Source organism: Thunnus maccoyii, chromosome 2, assembly GCF_910596095.1.
Source record: "Thunnus maccoyii chromosome 2, fThuMac1.1, whole genome shotgun sequence".
In the NCBI taxonomy this organism is placed as follows: domain Eukaryota; kingdom Metazoa; phylum Chordata; class Actinopteri; order Scombriformes; family Scombridae; genus Thunnus; species Thunnus maccoyii.
In genome coordinates this window covers 32189741-32208559 of record NC_056534.1, presented here as the reverse complement: position 1 = coordinate 32208559, position 18819 = coordinate 32189741, and the positions used below count along the sequence as shown (strand labels likewise).

Here is an 18819-nt window from a genome sequence, read left to right as displayed (position 1 = left end):
CATACAGGGGCCATAAGCTGCATAATGAGTACTTCTACTTTTGATACTTTGACTACATGTTGCTGATAGTACTTCTCTACTTTAACTTCAGTATAATTATGAGTGCAAGACAAAAGTATTATTCTACTGTGAGCACTTCACCACTGGGGACGGAGGAAAAGCATATTTCACTTTAGATGAATTGAGGATATGGTCTTTGTAATGATAACTAATACAAAAAAACCCAACTTAGAAAACAAAGAATGTACACATTCAAAAGAGCAGAAAGTTCAGTTCAGTTCAGCAGTAAACACAGGACAGAAAGAGAAAGAAGTCCACGTATTTCTTGAATTATTAAACTTAATTTTAGTAAATCATTAGGAATTAACTGCAGTTGTGTAGACAAAAATGAAAAATTTGAATTACCCGTAATAAATATGACCAAAGCTGCTTTGCCTTGAGCTATTTACTTAAAGCTGCCCTAATCAATATGACAGTAGGTCAAGTGACCTAGTTTTGCAAGTGGTTGCTCATAGTAACAAACCAACAGCAGTTTATCAGCCGACTCTGCATTTCCCATCACGTCTACAGAGCGTTTTAACACCTTTCAGCTAATTGTTTTTGGTTTCACAGCCTGCAGCTATACTGTTTTGGTTTTGTCTCACCATTCTCATCAACCACTTTGTTTCCAGCTACAGCAGGAAGCTGTTTACAGCAAAAAAAAAAACTCACAGTACGCTACCCGCCCAGCACCAAACAGCAGACAGACAAAGTTAGCTGGTGAACAAAGCGGAGCATTTAGCAGCTAAACAGCCAAATATTTTTTTCTCAGGAGATGAGGGTGAACAAAACAGAGCTGAAAGGAGAGTGAACATTGGACTTGAAGTTAATATGGTGGTAATGTCAATAAAAGCTTGTTGGGCAACCCCCAAAAGTGGCCAAAAGCAATCTATTAAACTATTAAACTATCAAACTCATACAGGATGTACAGTATTAATCTTTTAAAAGCAATAACATCCAAAATTTTTATTCTCAAAATGAGAATGAGTGTTAGAATTTTAGAAAAACTGTGACAAACTCTACTTAAACCTTTTTCTTTAATGATCTGTGTGCTCTTGGACTGGTAAGTAGCCTAGCAACATACATAGCATTATAAAAAACTAGTAGCATCTCTTCTAACATGGATTATATCTACTGTATGGACATTCTCATAGTCATTCTCTGATCAATAAACTACATATCTGACACACTGCACACAGACGGACGGACACACCCAAACACATCTACTGGTACACACTTTCCTTCAACACCATTACATTCACTTGTTTTATGTAAAAAAAAAAAAAAACAGCTACAGCACATTTGTATAAAATAGATTACATCCTACAAATCATTACAAAGTGGTAATTAATAATACTAAAATGGAAATCAAAAAGTGCTTTTACAGTATCATTTGAGTTGTATAAAAATCTGTATATATTTACAGGTGACATTTATAGTGGTAGTGGTTTCTGTGTGGTCACAATTCAGTCGTCTCATCTCACAGGTAAGTATCACAAGCGAGGGTCAAAGGGTCGAGTGCACAAGCTGCTTACACAACACTCAAGCCGAGCCCGTATCACTTTCAGTTCCCTCAGTCTTCCTTTCTCTCGGTTCATTTGTTTTCTCTTTTGGGCCACATTCAGTATCACACAATCTCTACTGTCCCCCTCGCTCTCTCAGACTCTGTCCAAATACTGAGGTATGTGGTTTGACTTCACAGGAAATGGTCTCACATTGTTCAAATCTCTTGTCTATCCATGCAAGACTACAGGCAGGTGGATGTTGGTCCATGCTGGCAGGGGTTGGTGGATATGACATTTAACAGACAGTATGATTGGGTGACAAGGGGCTGTCCAAAGTTGGAGTAGGAGACAGATCTGAGCTGGAGCTTTTAAACATGGACGAGATGTGGAAGGCCTGAGGGACATAGAGACAAACAAACGCCCACCTTAAGACTTAAACAGAGATGTGGACATGCACTCATGCACAAAAAGGAGAAAGCAAGGTATACTGACCACCCAGTAAGCAGTGAAGGCTCCCTGTATGTAACCAGTTAGCACGTCGGACGGGTGGTGCCTGTAGTCTGAGATGCGGGTCAGACCTGTGTAGACTGCCAGCAGAACCAGGAAGAACTGGATCGCAGGCCTCAGCAGCCGAGCCCCACGCCATGTCAACCGCGCCTGCAAGTAAAACTACATGACAGAGACAAACATGGCATTAGTTAATAGATCAAAAGGGTCAGCATCAGTGAAATCATGACTGGGATATTTGCATTCAACCCAATTCATAGAATGGTCATTTGAAACATTTAAAGGGAACATATCATGCACATTTCCAGGTCTATATTTTTAATCTGGGGCTCTACTGGAATATCTTTGATATGCGTACATGTTCAAAAAACTCCTTATTTATCTTACACTGGCCCTTTATGCAGCCCCTCAGTTCAGCCTCTGAGCCTCTAAGGCCGTTTTAGCTAGTGTCTCTTTAAAGCCCCCCTCCCAAGGAGCCCATTCTGTTCTGATTGGCCAGCTCCAGAGGCCACATAAATAAACAGTAGTGGTCAGATTTTGCTCCTTTTTCTTGTTCTTTATTTGAAATGTAAACTTCTCAAATACATCTGTACATGTTCAAGCCCGAATCTGAAATATGCTACAGTAGCCCAGAACAGACAAACCAAACACTGGCTCTAGAGAGGGCCTTTCACGTTTTTTGCAAGTTTTGCGGCCACCGTAGGTTCTCCTTAATGTTTGGAAGGGGAAAGTGAGGCGTATTCAATTGGTTGCAATCTGCAACCTCACCACTAGATGCCACTAAATTCTACACACTGGTCCTTTAAGTAAGACATCTTGTTTTTAGGGTTAGATTTGTTTTAATTTCCTACTGGTGCAAACTTAATATTACTTGCCTGTTTAATTGAATAATCTCATACTCACAATCAGTTGCTCAGTCTCTCTTTTTTATTAAATACGGTTCTCACTGATAAATTAACTGCAGTCAGTTCAGCCAGTATTAGAGTACCGGCTAGTAGACTAGATGTATTAAAAAGTATTAAAACATTATATTATAAAAGCAATAAAATTCAAATATAGACACTATTTCACTCCAAATTCATAAGATCCAGTATCTCAAATATGCAGTACTCATTACACTGATTTGTTGTTTTACATCTTCCCTCTTTAGTAACACTGAACATGGCAACATTTGAGAGAAATAATAATGAACAAGCAAACCAAAATTACACACAGGCACACATACGTATACTGTACATATGCTGCATGTACACACACATAGGCTTTGATAAACACATAGAAATGCAGGAGCTTACACACACACAGTCAACAATAGAGGAGAGCAGTGAGGCAGCGACGCAAGGTCACACTCCTCCCACAGCAGAACAAAGCTGTCTCTGTGTGTCCCATTTCTCCTTTCACTCCTTTTCTTTCTCCCCCTCTCCTTTCATTCTCTCACTTTTTGCTGCTTACTGGGCTGATGATGGGTCCCTGTTCCGTTAATTCTCTCTCTGTACTTTACAGAGAGGGGTTAATTGGAAATTGGAGAGGCAGTAACTGGTGTTTGCCAGTGTTTGTTGGATAGATACACAGACAGATAGATAGATAGATACAGTACATCCATACATAGAGGTAATGGTAATATACTCACAGCTAAATAGAGCATTGTGTACATCGCGAAGGACGCGTGACCAGAGAAGAAGGACTTCCTAAAAAATTGGAGATGTATTTAGAATAACAGAACAAAATCACAATACACGGCATGAATACATAAACACACAGACACGCATACACACCTGGCCTCCTCCTCTAACCGGTGGTCGCGCTGGTGGCAGCTCACTGTTGCAACGTAGGTCCCCGGTGTGCAGTTGAGCGACGCGTAGGTGACACCACACACAGATAGGAAGTGTGGCCGCAGCCGGCCGACGCTCAGCTTGGCCATGTTGGTCAGTGATTGGCCGACACAGCAGCCGAACAGGAAGCAGCCCAGCTCCTTGTACAGACAGGACACATACAGGTTCCTGACAAAGGCCTTGGAGCTTACAGCACGGTAACGCACCCGGTAACACTCCCCGAGGGCGATCTGGAAGTGGACACACATATTCAAGCCATTACAAGCTGCAGTCACTACGACTTTCAACTATATTTGTCCCCGGAGGGCAATTGGTGTTGCAGTAAGACATAGATACAAGAAGATAAAATCAGGGGCGGAGGGGGTAGCCAGAGGGTAGGATCTGAAACTGAGAGTGAAGGGGGTGGGCACTGACTGATAGGATGGATTTAACCTTCTGCACTACCTGTCTGTTGTACAGGTCAGTGACGTTACTTTGCTGGACACCTAGAATTTTACTGCTGACTTTCACTATTTTGGAAAGAGCAATTTTGGCCTTCCTTGACGCTGAGATTGCCAAACCAGCAGATTACAGAAAATGTTAATACAGACTCAATGTAGGATTTGAAAAAAATGAATGTGAACTGACTGACTGCTATGACAGCGTTGATTAGCACTCACTGTAAGGCCGGTGATGATGATGCCACCAGCGATGAGCAGTTCATCCGGTATGGCCTCACTGGGCAGGTAGGGGTAGGTGATACTGGGGTCCCCGCACATGAAGCCCCTTCTGTATGGACTCACTGTCTTCAGCTCACATGCAAAGAAAGGGATGGAAGCTGCAGGGGAGGAGGAGGAGGGAGATGAATGGAATTAGACCAAAAGAGAATTGATGATTTGATATCGCAATAATCCCCACTGGGAGTATGGTATTCCTCTAGAGATGATGTGTGGGAGGAAAAAAGAGGAGTAAAACAGGAGGTTGAGAAAGGGCGATGAAGAAGAGCTGGAGAGGAAACTACAACCTAAGATATGCTTGTCTGCTTTCCCATTTTGTAGCCATGTGATGTTTGGTGTTATCTGTGTGTGCAGACAAGGGCTGCGGATCACAACAAGGGCCAGGTATTACCTGTGGTTCTGTACCAAAACCAAACTTTTACAAATACTTCAAGGAAACTAAACACGTTTTTCTACAAAATGCTTTTTAGCCACACTAGCAGCGTAGCTAGGGATGGCAATGTTGGTCGGTCAGTGGGTAAGTAATGGTAATAGGGCAGTATTTGATCAAATATCTTATTTTCTTCCCCTAAAGAAGTTGTCATTGGAAAACAAAAAATGTGGACATACTTTCTATCATTTTTGGTTACCTTTTATCTTATATTTGGTAAATGCAAAATGCAAAAAGAAAGAATAACATTAAAAAAAATTGTAAAAAAACAAATCAAAAACTAGAATACTGCCAAAAACTAGCAAAAATACTCAGACCCTTGACTCTTCATTCCTGTCACACACCAAGAGACACAGAGTACCCCCTTAAACACAGATGAAAGTAATGAGGTCTAAACTTAAAAGGAAAGCAGGAGGGAACAGATGGGAAAACTGACAGGGAATTTGACATGGGGAACTGGAGGAAAGGTCAAACGAAGAGTAGTTTTACAGAAAAATAAATGTGGGAACCCTGACTTTTTCTCTGGAGAACCTAACTGGTTAGACAACTGCTAGGAATGTGAGGGTCACAGCACTGCTCCACAGGGACCAAAGAAACCCATAGAAGCAACAGCAGCTCCCATTTCCTGGCTGAATACAGGCTGAATCCATTGAGACTGGAAATAGAAGAGTAAAGCTCAACAGAGACCCAGTTTGAAGTGCGCATGTGTGTGCCCGTGTGTGTGGTTGCATTTCTGTTGATGAGGAGAGAAAGGGGGGTTGTTTGTGACTTCAGTTCAACTCTTCCCTGCAAAACAAAGAGCGAATGCCGCAGCGGACCAGAGCCAGAACCAGCCTCACACTGTCTCTGTTTGTCTCTCTCCCTCTCTCTCTCTCTCCCACTCTGTGTGTATGTGTGTGCGTGCGTGTCTTGCATGCCTGCACACACACAGTGAAGAGAGAGACTTCTTGAAGGGCTCCCTTCCCTCTGCACATGTCCAATCAGTTGTTAATGTAGACTACCTCTCCATCCAGCTTTTTCCAATTAGCCAGCATTACATAACCCCCCTCCTGTCACATATGAGGACCATGGGAGGGAGGGTCAACCATTACACACACAAACAAACACACACACATACACACACAGTACTCATGGATCGTGCATTTATTTATTTATACCAAATACAATTCCCCCCGGCCTGGCTCTACCCTGAGAACCGGAGGTTGTCATGGAAACTGTAGAATTCCCTGGGCAATGCACGAACCAGCTGGCACGGAGAGCTCGAGAGCGCGCATGAGTGGAGAAAGAGAGCCAGAGATACATGCAGATGGAGAGAGAGAGAGAGAGAAAAAACTTGAAAAACTTTCTTTTTTCCTTTTTTTTTCTTTCTTTTTTCTGATGTTACTGTAATTTGCTGCTCATATTTTGCAGGCCCACATGTCTGATCATCATCCTGAATGTATCTCCTGACTGTCTGTGTTGACTAAATAAAAAGGAATGGAAACAAAGCAGAACAGAGCTCAACGTGCAAGAAGTTAACCCTCACCAGAGAGACCCTGAATAGGAAGGAACATGTTTGTAGAGGATCTCACCTGTTATCTAGTTAAACTGGTATTATTTGAAAAAATAAAGGGCTGCAATTAACGATCATTGTCAGTTAATCTGCCAATGATTTTTTTCAATTAATCGATTGATTGTTTGACCCATAAAATGTAAAACAACAGTGAGAAATGCCCCTCACTTTACTATCACGTTAGACAAAGAAAAGCAGCAAATCCTTACAATTGAGAAGTTGGAACTAGAGAATAATTAGTATTTTTGCTTTTAAAAAAATACCCAATATCTATATTTAATATCTGTCAATCGACTAATCAATTAATTGATTCTTCATTTGAGTGCAAAAAGTGTCAGAGTTACTTTTCAGGGCTGAGTAAGCGTCAGTTACCCTTCAGCTTTACCTTACACTATAATGAATTCCAGTGCAAACATATTCTAAAACACCACAAGACCTCAAATTTGACACCTTTAATCCACACTAAAAATGTAAACTTCACTGTCAGCCTGTGAATTTATTGCAGGATTACTTTGTTGGATATTTTACAGGTGCTTGAAGTCCACTCCACGCTTCAGTAAAGTATGATTACTCTCTACACAACAATGCATTAAACAGCTGAAATAACAGTAGTAAGTATTTTTGATTTGGATATTTACCGAGGAAGAGGCACAGCAGGTCTAAACCGACCAGAAGCTTTCTTTTGGATAAAGCCGGTCCAGTTATCTCTATGAGTTTCTTTCCAGTGCCGTTCTCCATCCCCATCCCTGCTGCGGCCAGGCTGCTCTTGTTGTCCGTCAGTTTGAGCTGGAGGTCCGCGCTGGAGACAACCACACCGGCGGTCTGCGGTCCAAATTTATCCAACATGACGTTTGTCTGCGGGTGGAAGATCGGAGAAAAGAACTTGTTGGCATCAGAAACTTTGAAGCGCCCAAGTAGTTGAGTCGTGGAGTAGTTCTACTCATGTGCAAAGCTGTGGAGAGACTGGAGGAACATTCACAAGTTACCACAGTATTTAATGTGCTCCCCGCTGCACGCGTTGCTCACGGTCAAAGTGAGGTGTCTTTTTCACGCATATTAAGTGTCATCACACTGTCTGCAGGACTTGTCCTGACAGGTGGCAGAGGTTCCGTCACCTTGAAGAAATGCGCCACGGTGAAGCGGAAAGCTCCAGACTGGTTGCGAAACTGACAATTAGGGATAAGATCTCTCTCTCTCTCTCTCTCTCTCTCTCTCTCTCTCTCTCTCTCTCTCTCTCTCTCTCCCTCCGCCTATCAAATTATTTGATCAAGGTGTAGGCTATCAATTGCATCATCAGCCATGTGTCATAGTGAGGATGGATGCCAATCGGGAGGCATTTCCAGTCACTGTGATTCACTGCACACAGTGAAGCATGTATGAACCAGCGTCTGATTAGTTTCCATAGGCTTTATCTGTAAATCTACATACCGACCTTTTTAACTTCCACCCTTGCTGTCTTTGGATCAGCTGCTAAACAATTTGCACAACCCATCTGGTTGTGGTACTACTTTCTAATTCCGTAAGGCACCCTTTATATCAGCTTATTACTGGTTGCTAAAAATTACCAATATAGATCTGTTATAAGCATTTACAAAAACAAATTTAAGGTTGCCAGGTTGTGAAAAACCCATTTGGCCAGTGCTTTCTGAAGTTATAAATGTTGGTAATAGATGCTAAATAAGTTGTTATTAAATAAGAGAGGGTAAAAGGGATTTTTTTACAACCAATTCCCACCTTGTTCTTATTAATGGCTTTTAACTGCCCCATAAAGCCTTAGTAAATAATTTATTAACCATTCAAGGAATAGTTTTTGGAAATAGGCTTATTCACTTTCTTGCAAGAGTAAATGAGGAGATCAATACCACTCTCATGTCTGTACGATAAATATGAGGCTATACAGCAAGCAGTCTGTTAGCTTAGCTTAGCACAAAGGATGCAAATCAGAATCAGAAACAGGTTTATTGCCAAGTAGGTTTACACATACAAGGAATTTGCCTTGGTGTTGTCGTGCGTAACAGTCAAAAAAAAGAAGGTAAAGAGAAAAAATACCACTTCCATGAAAGATAAATGATATAACTATATAAATAAAAATTTTACAATTAAAATGTGAGATATAAATATAGTAAAAATATATTCTAAGTGAGAAGAGCTGTGGAATTGTACAAGATATCGACCGGGAATGTGTAAAAGTTCACAGTATGAAACAGTAAAATCAGTCAAATGTAAAATTACAAATAATTGCTTTAATCTAACACGCCGTTGTTCAATGTGATGGTTTCACAGGTGTACAGATGATGAAATTTTACGATAATATAACGCGTAATGTCGATGGGGCCTTGTTGATGAGGCAGCTGCAGTTGAGAAGAAACTGTTCTTCTGGTTGGAGGCATGCAGGTCCAGGAGGGTCAGCAGGTTGCAGCTGATCACCTTCTCAGCACAGCAGATGATGCGCTGCAGTCTGTAGTCTTGTCCTTGGCAGTTGCAGCAGCGTACCAGATGGTGATGAAGGAGGTGAGGATGGACTCAACGATGGTGGTGTAAAAGTGCACCATTACTGACTTTGGCAGGTTGAACTTCTTCAGATGCTGCAGGAAGTGGGAATCCACTGCTCTGCCTTCTTGGTGCTGATGTTCAGCTCCAACTTGAGGACCTGGATGATGATGGTTCCCAGGAAGCAGAAGGACTCTACAGTGTCAACTTGGGAGTCACACAGGGTGATGGGGGCGGGTGGGGCTACGTTCCTTCTGAAATCCACAACCATCTCCAATGTCTTTAGAGCGGTGAGCTCCAAGTTGTTTTGTCTGCACCAATTCACCAGATGGTCAACCTCCCGCCTGTAGGCAGTCTCACCCCCCCCCCCCCCCAGAGATGAGCCCTATGAGGGAGGTGTCTTCCGCGAACTTCAGGAGTTTGATGGACTGATGACTGGTGGTGCAGCTGTTGGTGTACAGGGATAAGAAAAGTGGAGAAAGGTCACAGCCTTGAGGGGAATCGGTGCTGATGGTCTGGGACTCAGAGACATGTTTCCTTAGCTTCACATGCTGCTTCCTGTCAGACAGGAAGTCAATGATCCACCTGCAGGTGGAGTCAGGTACATTCGGCTGGGAGAGCTGGTCCTGTAGGAGAACCGGGATGATCATGTTGAAGGCAAGGCTGAAGTCCACAAACAGGATCCTGGTGTAGGTTCCTGAAGAGTCCAGGTGCTGGAAATGAAGGGCTATGTTGACTGCATCGTCTACAGACCTGTTGACTCTGTAGGAAAACTGCAGGGGGTTCAGGAGTCGGTCTGTGATGGCTTTGAGGTGGGTCAGCAAAGGCCTTCACTACCACAGAGGTCAGTGCGACGTAACTGTAGTCATTAAGGCCTGTGGTTTCCTGTGGGGAAACTGCGAGCTTCACTCTGTCTGATAGTACAATCCTCACAAATTAACAAGTTATATCTCGTTTATTTAATCCTTACAAAAACAGTGTAAAAATGACAAGTTGTTTTTTTTACCCTTGGCTAAGCTATGTGCCAGACTGTTTCTTATCTGGGTGCAGTGACTTCCACTGGTTGCCTGGCAACCATTAATTACAATATAAAAACCTTTTCAAAAGGGCACTTTATTGGAAAGTAGCACCCTGAATCCGAACCAATTTATCTTGAAGATTGCAGATTTTGATGTTTGCTGCATTATTACTTCATGGTCATGTTGCCATTATTTACTAGTTTTGTGTCCCCCTCAATTAAATTAGAGCATCAAACTGTCAAGTACAAGTAAGAATTTATACTGGGAATGAAACATGAGTTCATGAATGAAACAAACTTGAAACCGCAGAAATTTAAAAAGTTTTATATCAAACTTTTTGGAGCACATTTACATGTATGTATGTGCATACTAATGGTGTGTACAATAAGGCGGCATTACAGTCCATCCAACAAACAAGAAGACGAGTAAAACAAAGCAGAAGATGTAAAACAACACGCTCCTCCCGTTTTATTTAATGCGTGTTATATCGATACCTACTCATCTAGCTACGCAGTATCCAAGACAAACTTAACTTGAGGTGAAACTCAACATGTTACCACGGAGGGAGCTAATGTGGCACTATGTCCCCCAGGAGGAGGAGAATTAAGTAAGTAGGTTATACTGCCACCTTGCTGTGATTGCTTGTTGAAAAGAGATTACAGATCATTTGCTTTTTGGTATTAACCTGTTGACTATTAAGACCTGTGTTTTTGTCTTTTCTTTTCTTTTCTTCTCTTTTCTTTTCTTTTCTTTTCTTTTCTTTTCTTTTCTTTTCTTTTCTTTTCTTTTCTTTTCTTTTCTTTTCTTTTTTGTATTCTATTATTTTCTTTTCTTGTTTTTTTCATTTCAGGATGCTTTTGCTTATACTGTATGTTTTTCATAAACAATATGGGAAATGAGTTACAAAAGTAAAAGAAATGTTCAGGTCATAGGATCTGTAAAAGTTCTTCTATTCAGCAGAATAGTGTGGTAAAAACAAGACCCCATGAATGTATGAATGAATGTATGAGAAGGTTTTGTAATTTCACTCTAATAAGTATATATATATATATATATATATATATATATATATATAAGTATATTTGCACTGTTTTCAGTGTGGAATTGCAGTTGCAGCGCAGAGCATTTAGAGCAAATGGACTCTGCTGTAGGTGGCAGCAAAAGCACTGTCAGGGGAGGTTTCATTTGTCTTCTCTGTTAATGGTCAGCATTCATGTTTTGATTTCTGTTTGTAGAAGTAAATAGAAAGACAGCATGAGAAGGAGAGAGAAAGAGAGAAAGAGAGTGAGAGAGAAAGAGAGTGAGAGAGAGAGAATGAGAGAGAAAGAGAGAGAGAGAGAGAAAGAGAGTGAGAGAGAGAGCGAAAGAGAGAGACAGAGAGAGAGAGAGAGAGAGAGAGAGAGTACTTGTACTTTTCTAAGTGTGAAGTGAAAACAGATACGATGAGTTCCCTTGTATGAGAAAACCCAGCGCATCACGATGGTGTTTTTTTGTCAAAAAGGCCACTACGTAATCCTGACCACAGAAAATCCAACTATGGATATGAAAACTGTGTCCACCCACGGGAGTGTGGGTGTGGATATGTTTGTGTGCGTGTGTTTTGGTGTGCAAATTTATAGCTTTACAATTGTAGTTATAAATAATGAGCAATTAAAAATGACATCATTTCTGTTCTCCACATTTCATCATCTTCAGTAAGGAGCTTCAAGTTGATGAATCGATAACATTCTTCCATATGACACATTACAGCACTGCTGCTGAGTAATGCTGTATGTCACTTCCTCTGATGAAAGGCGGAAAAGCAAAGGCCTGGGAAAGCGGTTGCGTTTTTTTTACCAGCAGACTTATAAACGACATCAGCAGACCAATATACCTGTAAGTTATCCATACAGACAAACTAAAACAAAGCCCCCCCCCCCCCCCCCCCCCCCCCCCCCCCACACACACACACACACACACACACAGAGACAAGGCTACAGCACCTGCAATCTTTGTCTTTTCTGTTGTTACACCATATTCATAAAAAGTGAAGGTACTTCCTAATGGTCAGGTTTACTGCTGGTTGAGGAATGTATGTATGTGTGTATGTGTGTATGTGTGTGTGTGTGTGTGGGTGTATGGCCGTGCTTATGTTTGCATGGTGTGGTTAGTTTCATTAGGGAACAGAAGACATGGGTTTTCGGCTTGCAGGAGCATATGACCTTATACTGACAGGCTGTCATACTCGTAAAACTAAATTTCTCGTTTTCTATGTTTTACACTGACTTCCCCGTCTCTGTTTACCACTCCCCCACAGAAAGAGTCCCCACATTTTTCCCATCATACTTACTGGTTTTTTTTCACTTGTCATGCCTCATGATGTTTTAATTACTGAAGTGCTTGGTTTTGCAGTCAGCATGTCATAAAATCAGATTACCTCATGGGAACACCAAGATGTGGAGTAGGAAGTCAAGTTTATCTGTGTAGTGCAAAATCATTGACCTCCAACAGAAAAGGTTCCTTACCCAACTCAAGCTCTCTAAGTCATGAAGATGACATAACTCCTCCCAAAAACTGAGGAAAACATGCAAGACACCTCAAGAGAGGAAATTCAAAGAGAAGTTCTTCCCTCCCTCCCTCGGACAGCAACAGTAGCAATAACAGAAAATGGAAATTAGATAAAATTAACAGAAAGTTTTAACACCATAGTAAAACAGTATAAAAGAGAATAAGGGGATTTCAATCAAACTGTCCAACACTACTTAACTAATTAAGTCCAACATGGGTTCTTTTTGTCATTCCCAGTTCAAGGTATTAAGTAATGCAGGTGGGGTAAACACTGAAGAGTGGCGGGTGTTTGGACGGGACAGATTGCTTGAAATTTATGTGTGGATTGGAGATTGTAGATGGTTGATCAAAATTATATATGAAGTGAACTATAAAGTTCACCATTAACCTTTTGAAATGTAGTGGAGTAAAAGTATAGATACACATAGACTTCTAATACTATACAATATCAGTACCAGTAGTTGTGTGTACTTAAGTGCGGTATTAAATATACTCAGTCACTTTTTGTCTCTTGACATTGCTTGACAGAATATAAATGGTAAACTTTTCAGCACTTCTCATTGTAGTTTAGTTGCAGCCAAACAGGCATTACAATATATCGAAGCCTGAAATGTATCAAACAAGAACAAATACTGTATATATAAACATCTATAGAGATGCGTTACCATTAACAGTGCTGACACATTGTTATTAATGTCAGTGTTTCCTTAACAATATAGTTAGAGAGTTTTATTATTTAATGTTTAAATAGAATTATTTTTGATTGCACAAAATTATGTATTATATTACTTCTGCACAGGACAAATATGACACATGTTCAAGTCCTGTTCAGTCTGATCCATTCTATGCAGATGATTTTTTAGGATTGGTCCTGTACTCTGGATTTTATTGTTACATGTCTTGTTTTCGAGAACATTAAATGATGCACATCTTTCATTACATTTTGAGTAACACTGAATGCATTTTGGATTACTGCTCAAAGGGCGGTGAGTTGAATGAGTTTTTCAGTGAGTTTTGGAAATTATAAAATGTGGCAGTCACTGCATGTTTTACGTGATCAACTGTAAATGTATTTCTGGCTTAACGCAGCAACAAATGACATTAACGATGATGAAAATGTTTCAGAGCGACATATATGTGGTTCACATAAAAGCATGAAAAGAGTTCATTTTATTTGATTATAGAAACTTTATTTACAGACAATAAATAATATTTTATCATTCAGAGTAAAAATATTCAGTGCCATAATAAAACAAAATATTGTTTTTTTACTTGGAGATCATTTTTAAAATATCAAGTGCCCTCGGTTAAATCACAGACAAGAATGTTGCGATGATAGCAAGTTGCTCAGTGATTTGCTTCCTCACAGAAGCATTGCAGCATTGGTTCTTGAAAGCATCAGTATGAATACAACAGGCTATCTAACGATGAAAAACAGGTGAAACTGAATGTAGGAAATAAACATGAAGAATCTACATACAGCATTGTATTTATATTAAGAGGTCTACAATGACTTGTCAACTGCAGAGTAATAATGTGTCATATGACAATCATCCATCTTTTTTCACATTTGAATTCAGTCCACATACATAGATGGAGCTAAAATAAATATACTACGTGTGTACTGCTTTTTGGCTGTAGCGGTGATTTCCATGAAAAAGACACGTTAATTGAGAACTGTCAGTTTTGAATTTAGCGTCAGGAGACCGTAAACTAAACATATCTTCTACCAGTGACAGTCACTTCCTGTCTTATGGCTGTCTTTATTTAACACTTCCCTTTCAGTAAGAACCACAAATATACCCTTGATATTTCTGTCATTGCAAACTGTGCAGATCCTATCAGCTGATCGTGTTTTGATCAGCAGTAGAATGTCTTTGATTACCATAATTCCCGGTGTAAACTCTCTTGATGGAGATCACCACCTCATGCTGGAGGGAAAGCCCTCACCAGTAATTACATCAGTTGCACTGTGACACTGATAGATAGAGTCATACTGACTTCTTAAATCTTAAAGTAAAATTCACTAAGGCCCAAAAGGACAGTTGGTACATGCTGTAAGCCCTGCTCACATAGAACAAAGTTACAACCCAAAGATGCATTTATTCAGGTCTGCATTTGCAGCTGGAATCTTATCGGTAATTTAATATACTCTCTCACTGTATGTTGCCTGCACTGCTACGAAATTTGATAAACAACAGTCCACAGACATGTGTAAGGAAATGTGTATATAGGACATATATATCCGTAAAAGACATTAAAAAGTAATTTGGACTATGGCACAGTTCATTGCTAAAATAATAAGTTAAATACATTAAAAAAATAGACACCCCTATATTTTTATTTTATTTCACTGTGTCTTAAATAGTGATTAAATGCCAATTTCATTGTACTCTACTTGCTTCCATGTCAGTGTGGTCACTACATGCCACATGGCACTCCGGAGGAACCTAAAACCCCCTAGAGGCAACTGCTGCAGAATAAATCCTGCAGTCGAGCGGATGACGCAAGCCAAAGCTTGCTTCCTCTGTGTTCCTACATACAGATAGTGCAATGTTGAGTAGTTTTGCTGTAATGGGTTGAAATAGAGATGTTTATATACACCACCATTTTAGGCTAGCAAGCCTGTTGCTAATGGTTAAGGTAACATACACAGTACAATAGAAATGCTTATGAAAAATTTAAGGATTATTCAAAAACAAAAAATTCAAAAATTAACTAAAATTATCAACAGAATGTGAAGAAATAATAAAATGAGACCTTCCAAAGGATGTGACAGTTATGCACGCTCCTAAGTGTCTTGCCTCTCTCCCGGTACAATGCCAACAAAGTGTAACACTTGCTAATGTTAGCTTAGAAATGGAGTCTGCCAATGTCAACAAATGACCAGCACCCACCACAACACAAAGTCCAACACAAAGTCTACCTAAGCCCAAAAAACCCCCAAAAGTTTTATCTCGTGACGCCTGTTTGTCTGGATGTTATTTCTCCAGAAGCTCTTTACCCCAGAACTCCCTCGCACTCAGCAGCTGTCTGTGGGCGAGCAGCTGCTCTGTCTCGCTGCTCCGTCTGGTCCTCCACACACACTCTCACACACTCAAACTCAGTGCTGCAAAATTGCATGTAGTATATCTGGATGCGCTCCATCTGCTAGAGTTCGCTCACTCACTGTATGTTAGGAAGGGGTAATAGTCATGCGCTGCTGCTCACTCATGCAAGCGCAAGCAACAGGATGCTGACTGCAGCTCACTTAACAGCCACCAGTGTCATTAATGAGAGGGAATTTCTGAAACCTACATATAGCACCTTTAACCGATCTGTAGATACATTAAGTGTTAATACATATGTTTTACAGTCTCTTAAAATGTTTGCTTGTTACTGAGTTTAGAGGAGATGTAAATACAGTCATTTGTGAATACTTGACTATGGACTAGGGGTAACTTTAATAAGCTACTCACTGTAAGTCTGTATATTATTGTTTTATGGACAATGTGATGAAAATGTCCAAATATGGAAAATGTTATAGTTACAGTTGGCACATGAGAACAAATTGGTTTTCATATGTTGTTCTACTGGTCAATATGTAATTCAAGTACAACTGGAGAACAAGGACACTTATGGACATTTATATTATTTCACACAGTGCTTCAGTTTTTCCATGTATTTACATATACTATGGTTACTTGTGTATTTTCTCAAGATATTGTGATATCTATTATACTTGAAGCTACTGTAACTAACCTGATGCTATAACAAGCATTATGTTGATTACCTCGGGAAGTCATTAGTGTTTAGTGTTTCCTATATTAGGGAAATAGAACAAGTCCTGCAGTCGAGCTGAACACAAGCTAAAATTAGCATGCTTGCAGCTCTGTGAGGCTGACGTAGGTACAGCTAGGCTTTGAGCTACATGCTAACATACTCACAATAACAAACATTCTGACGTTTAGAAAATATTATTTTTTTACCATGTTCTTAGTTAGAGTGTTAGCATGCTAGCATTTGGTAATTAACAGGGTGCAGCTGAGGCTGATGGGAATGTCATTAGTTTTTTGCAGGTATTTCATCATATACCAAAGTATTGGACAAGTAAACATTTGACCTGATGATAGTGTTAGACGAAAAGTCAGCGATTACTTAAGTTATTGCAATTCATCCTGAGGGGGTATGAACGTGTGTACCAAACTTAATGACAATCCATCCAATAGTTGTTGAGACATTTCTCTCAAAACCACAAATATCAACCTCACGGTGGAACTAGAGGAAAAGTCAGGTGATCACCAAAGCAATTAGGATTCATCCTCTGTGGACCATAAATGTCCAAATATCCATGTTACAAATATTGAAACCAGTCTATCCAGTAATTGTTTTGATATTTCAATCTGGATCAAAGTGGTGGACTGACCAACCAAATGATTGACCGTGTAATTTTTTTTCCCACCTGCATTCTGCAAAGACCTAACCCTAACCCTAACCCTCTGATAGGCTCTGACTGATATTTCTACCCTAACCCTAACCATTTCACTCCCCAAGCCTAAACATAACCAACCTAACAACGATGGCAACAAGTTTGTTATAGACAGAAACATAGAGTTCAATAAACTTCTAGTCACTTAGGTTGTGAGGTTGATCAATGGTGGAATGGCACATTGTTTTACTTGATCAATGTGACCTGTGTTGGGCTATTTTAAAAATTTGCTATCAGTTGAAATGTTTTTGTAATTTAAGGTATAACACCTTTCATGTTTTAAGACAGATACACGACATGGCCTAAAGTATTTGAACAACCAAAGGTTACATCCATACAGTATGATATTGTTGAACACCTTGCACACAAAACTGCTGCTAAAATAGCTTCCACTCGTCTGGGAATGCTTTCCACAAGATTTTGATATTTTGAAACCTGGCTGCATTCCCACAAGGGTTCATTGTTAGCCCTCTGCTGTTTAATCTTTACATGCTTGCACTTGGCTCCATCATCCGCAGACACATGATCAGCTATCATAATTATGCAGATGACATGTCACTATCCCCTGCATCAGCACTTTAGATTAACTGTTCAACTGCCTGAAGGACATCAATCTCCGGATGTCACAAAACTTCTGTAATTCTACTCCTGGGTGCAAAGGCAGCAGGTATCTGCATATTTGAAGTCTCAATCTCTCTATAATCACTGACTAAGTCAAGAACCTCAGAGTTATTGTTGATGATGAATTGAATTTCTATTCACACATCAGCAACATCACCAACGTAGCCTTCCATCACCTCAGGAATATTTCAAATATTTGTTACTGTCTGTCTTATTTTCTACTGTTCTATCACTCAGTAAAGCACTTTCACTTGCTTTTGTTTGATATTGTGCTATACAAATAAACTTGAACTTGAACCTCCAGTCTGCAGTTCAACATTAAAAGTGTGGATTGGTTGAGGTCGAGCCTCTGTCATGTTGAAACAGAAAAGAGCCTCCCTCAGATTTTTATTACAAAGATGGAAGAGCACGATTATCTAAAATATTATTGTATGCATTGTTAAAACTAAGCCTCCACAAAAGCACAGGAGTGGAGAAGGTTAGTTCTGATCATTTACTTCTATGTTTACATTTAAGTGTGCCAAAGCAAAACTACAGGACCATGCAAATTTTATATTTCATAATAAACTCCCACTCAGCCCTGTAACTGCTGCTGTTTGTTGTGTTCCTCTGAAGAGTGTTCTTACAAATTGTAAAAAAGGAAACGAAACATGCTACAGATAGCAGATAAATTACTAATAATCACCACGAAATGACAGATTTAAAATCACGTCCGGTATATTAGGCTTTGTCGATATGCAAATACAGAGCATTATTTCCTTCCATGCCCTGATACATCACATGAAAGTCGATCTTTTTTTATCCTTTATGAAAATTTACTCTTGTCTAGAAAGTGATCGTTCACTCTCCATCCCTTCTTCTCCTTTCCCCCTTGGTCTCGGCCTCTTCTGTCTCACACACGGTGTGGAAAGTTCCCATATTTTGGGGGGAGGGGAATATCTAACCTCGCGTCCTGTTCCAACCCGTCTCTCTCTCTCTCTCTCTCTCTCTCTCTCTCTCTCTCTCTCTCTGTCTCTCTCTGTCCCACACACACACACACACACACACACAATGGGTCATTCCCGTATGATTTACACAACCGCAGAATCACATT

The 18819-nt window shown here is 40.1% G+C and overlaps 1 protein-coding gene across 1 annotated transcript; it reads right to left on the bottom strand.

Moving 5' to 3' along the window:
• Window positions 1-776: 776 nt before the first annotated feature.
• On the bottom strand, window positions 777-7746 carry LOC121880737 (phospholipid phosphatase 3-like). Its single transcript, XM_042388227.1, has 7 exons — window positions 7568-7746; window positions 7220-7436; window positions 4543-4700; window positions 3827-4113; window positions 3682-3739; window positions 2037-2213; window positions 777-1938 (listed from the first exon to the last, which is right to left on the bottom strand). The coding sequence occupies exons 2-7, from the start codon at window positions 7425-7427 to the stop codon at window positions 1840-1842; spliced, it is 987 nt and encodes a 328-aa protein (XP_042244161.1). The 5' UTR covers window positions 7428-7436; window positions 7568-7746; the 3' UTR covers window positions 777-1839.
• Between the last annotated feature and the right edge of the window lie 11073 nt (window positions 7747-18819).

What these genes read in the sequence shown, in the direction of transcription:
- LOC121880737 (XM_042388227.1), bottom strand. Translation starts at nt 7,427, where the DNA reads ATGTTGGATAAATTTGGACCGCAGACCGCCGGTGTGGTTGTCTCCAGC. An exon ending in CCTGCTGTGCCTCTTCCTCG is followed by an intron (nt 4,701 to 7,219) that starts GTAAATATCCAA and finishes CCTCCCCTGCAG; the next exon opens with CTTCCATCCCTTTCTTTGCA. An exon ending in ACACAATGCTCTATTTAGCT is followed by an intron (nt 2,214 to 3,681) that starts GTGAGTATATTA and finishes TCTGTCATGTAG; the next exon opens with TTTTACTTGCAGGCGCGGTT.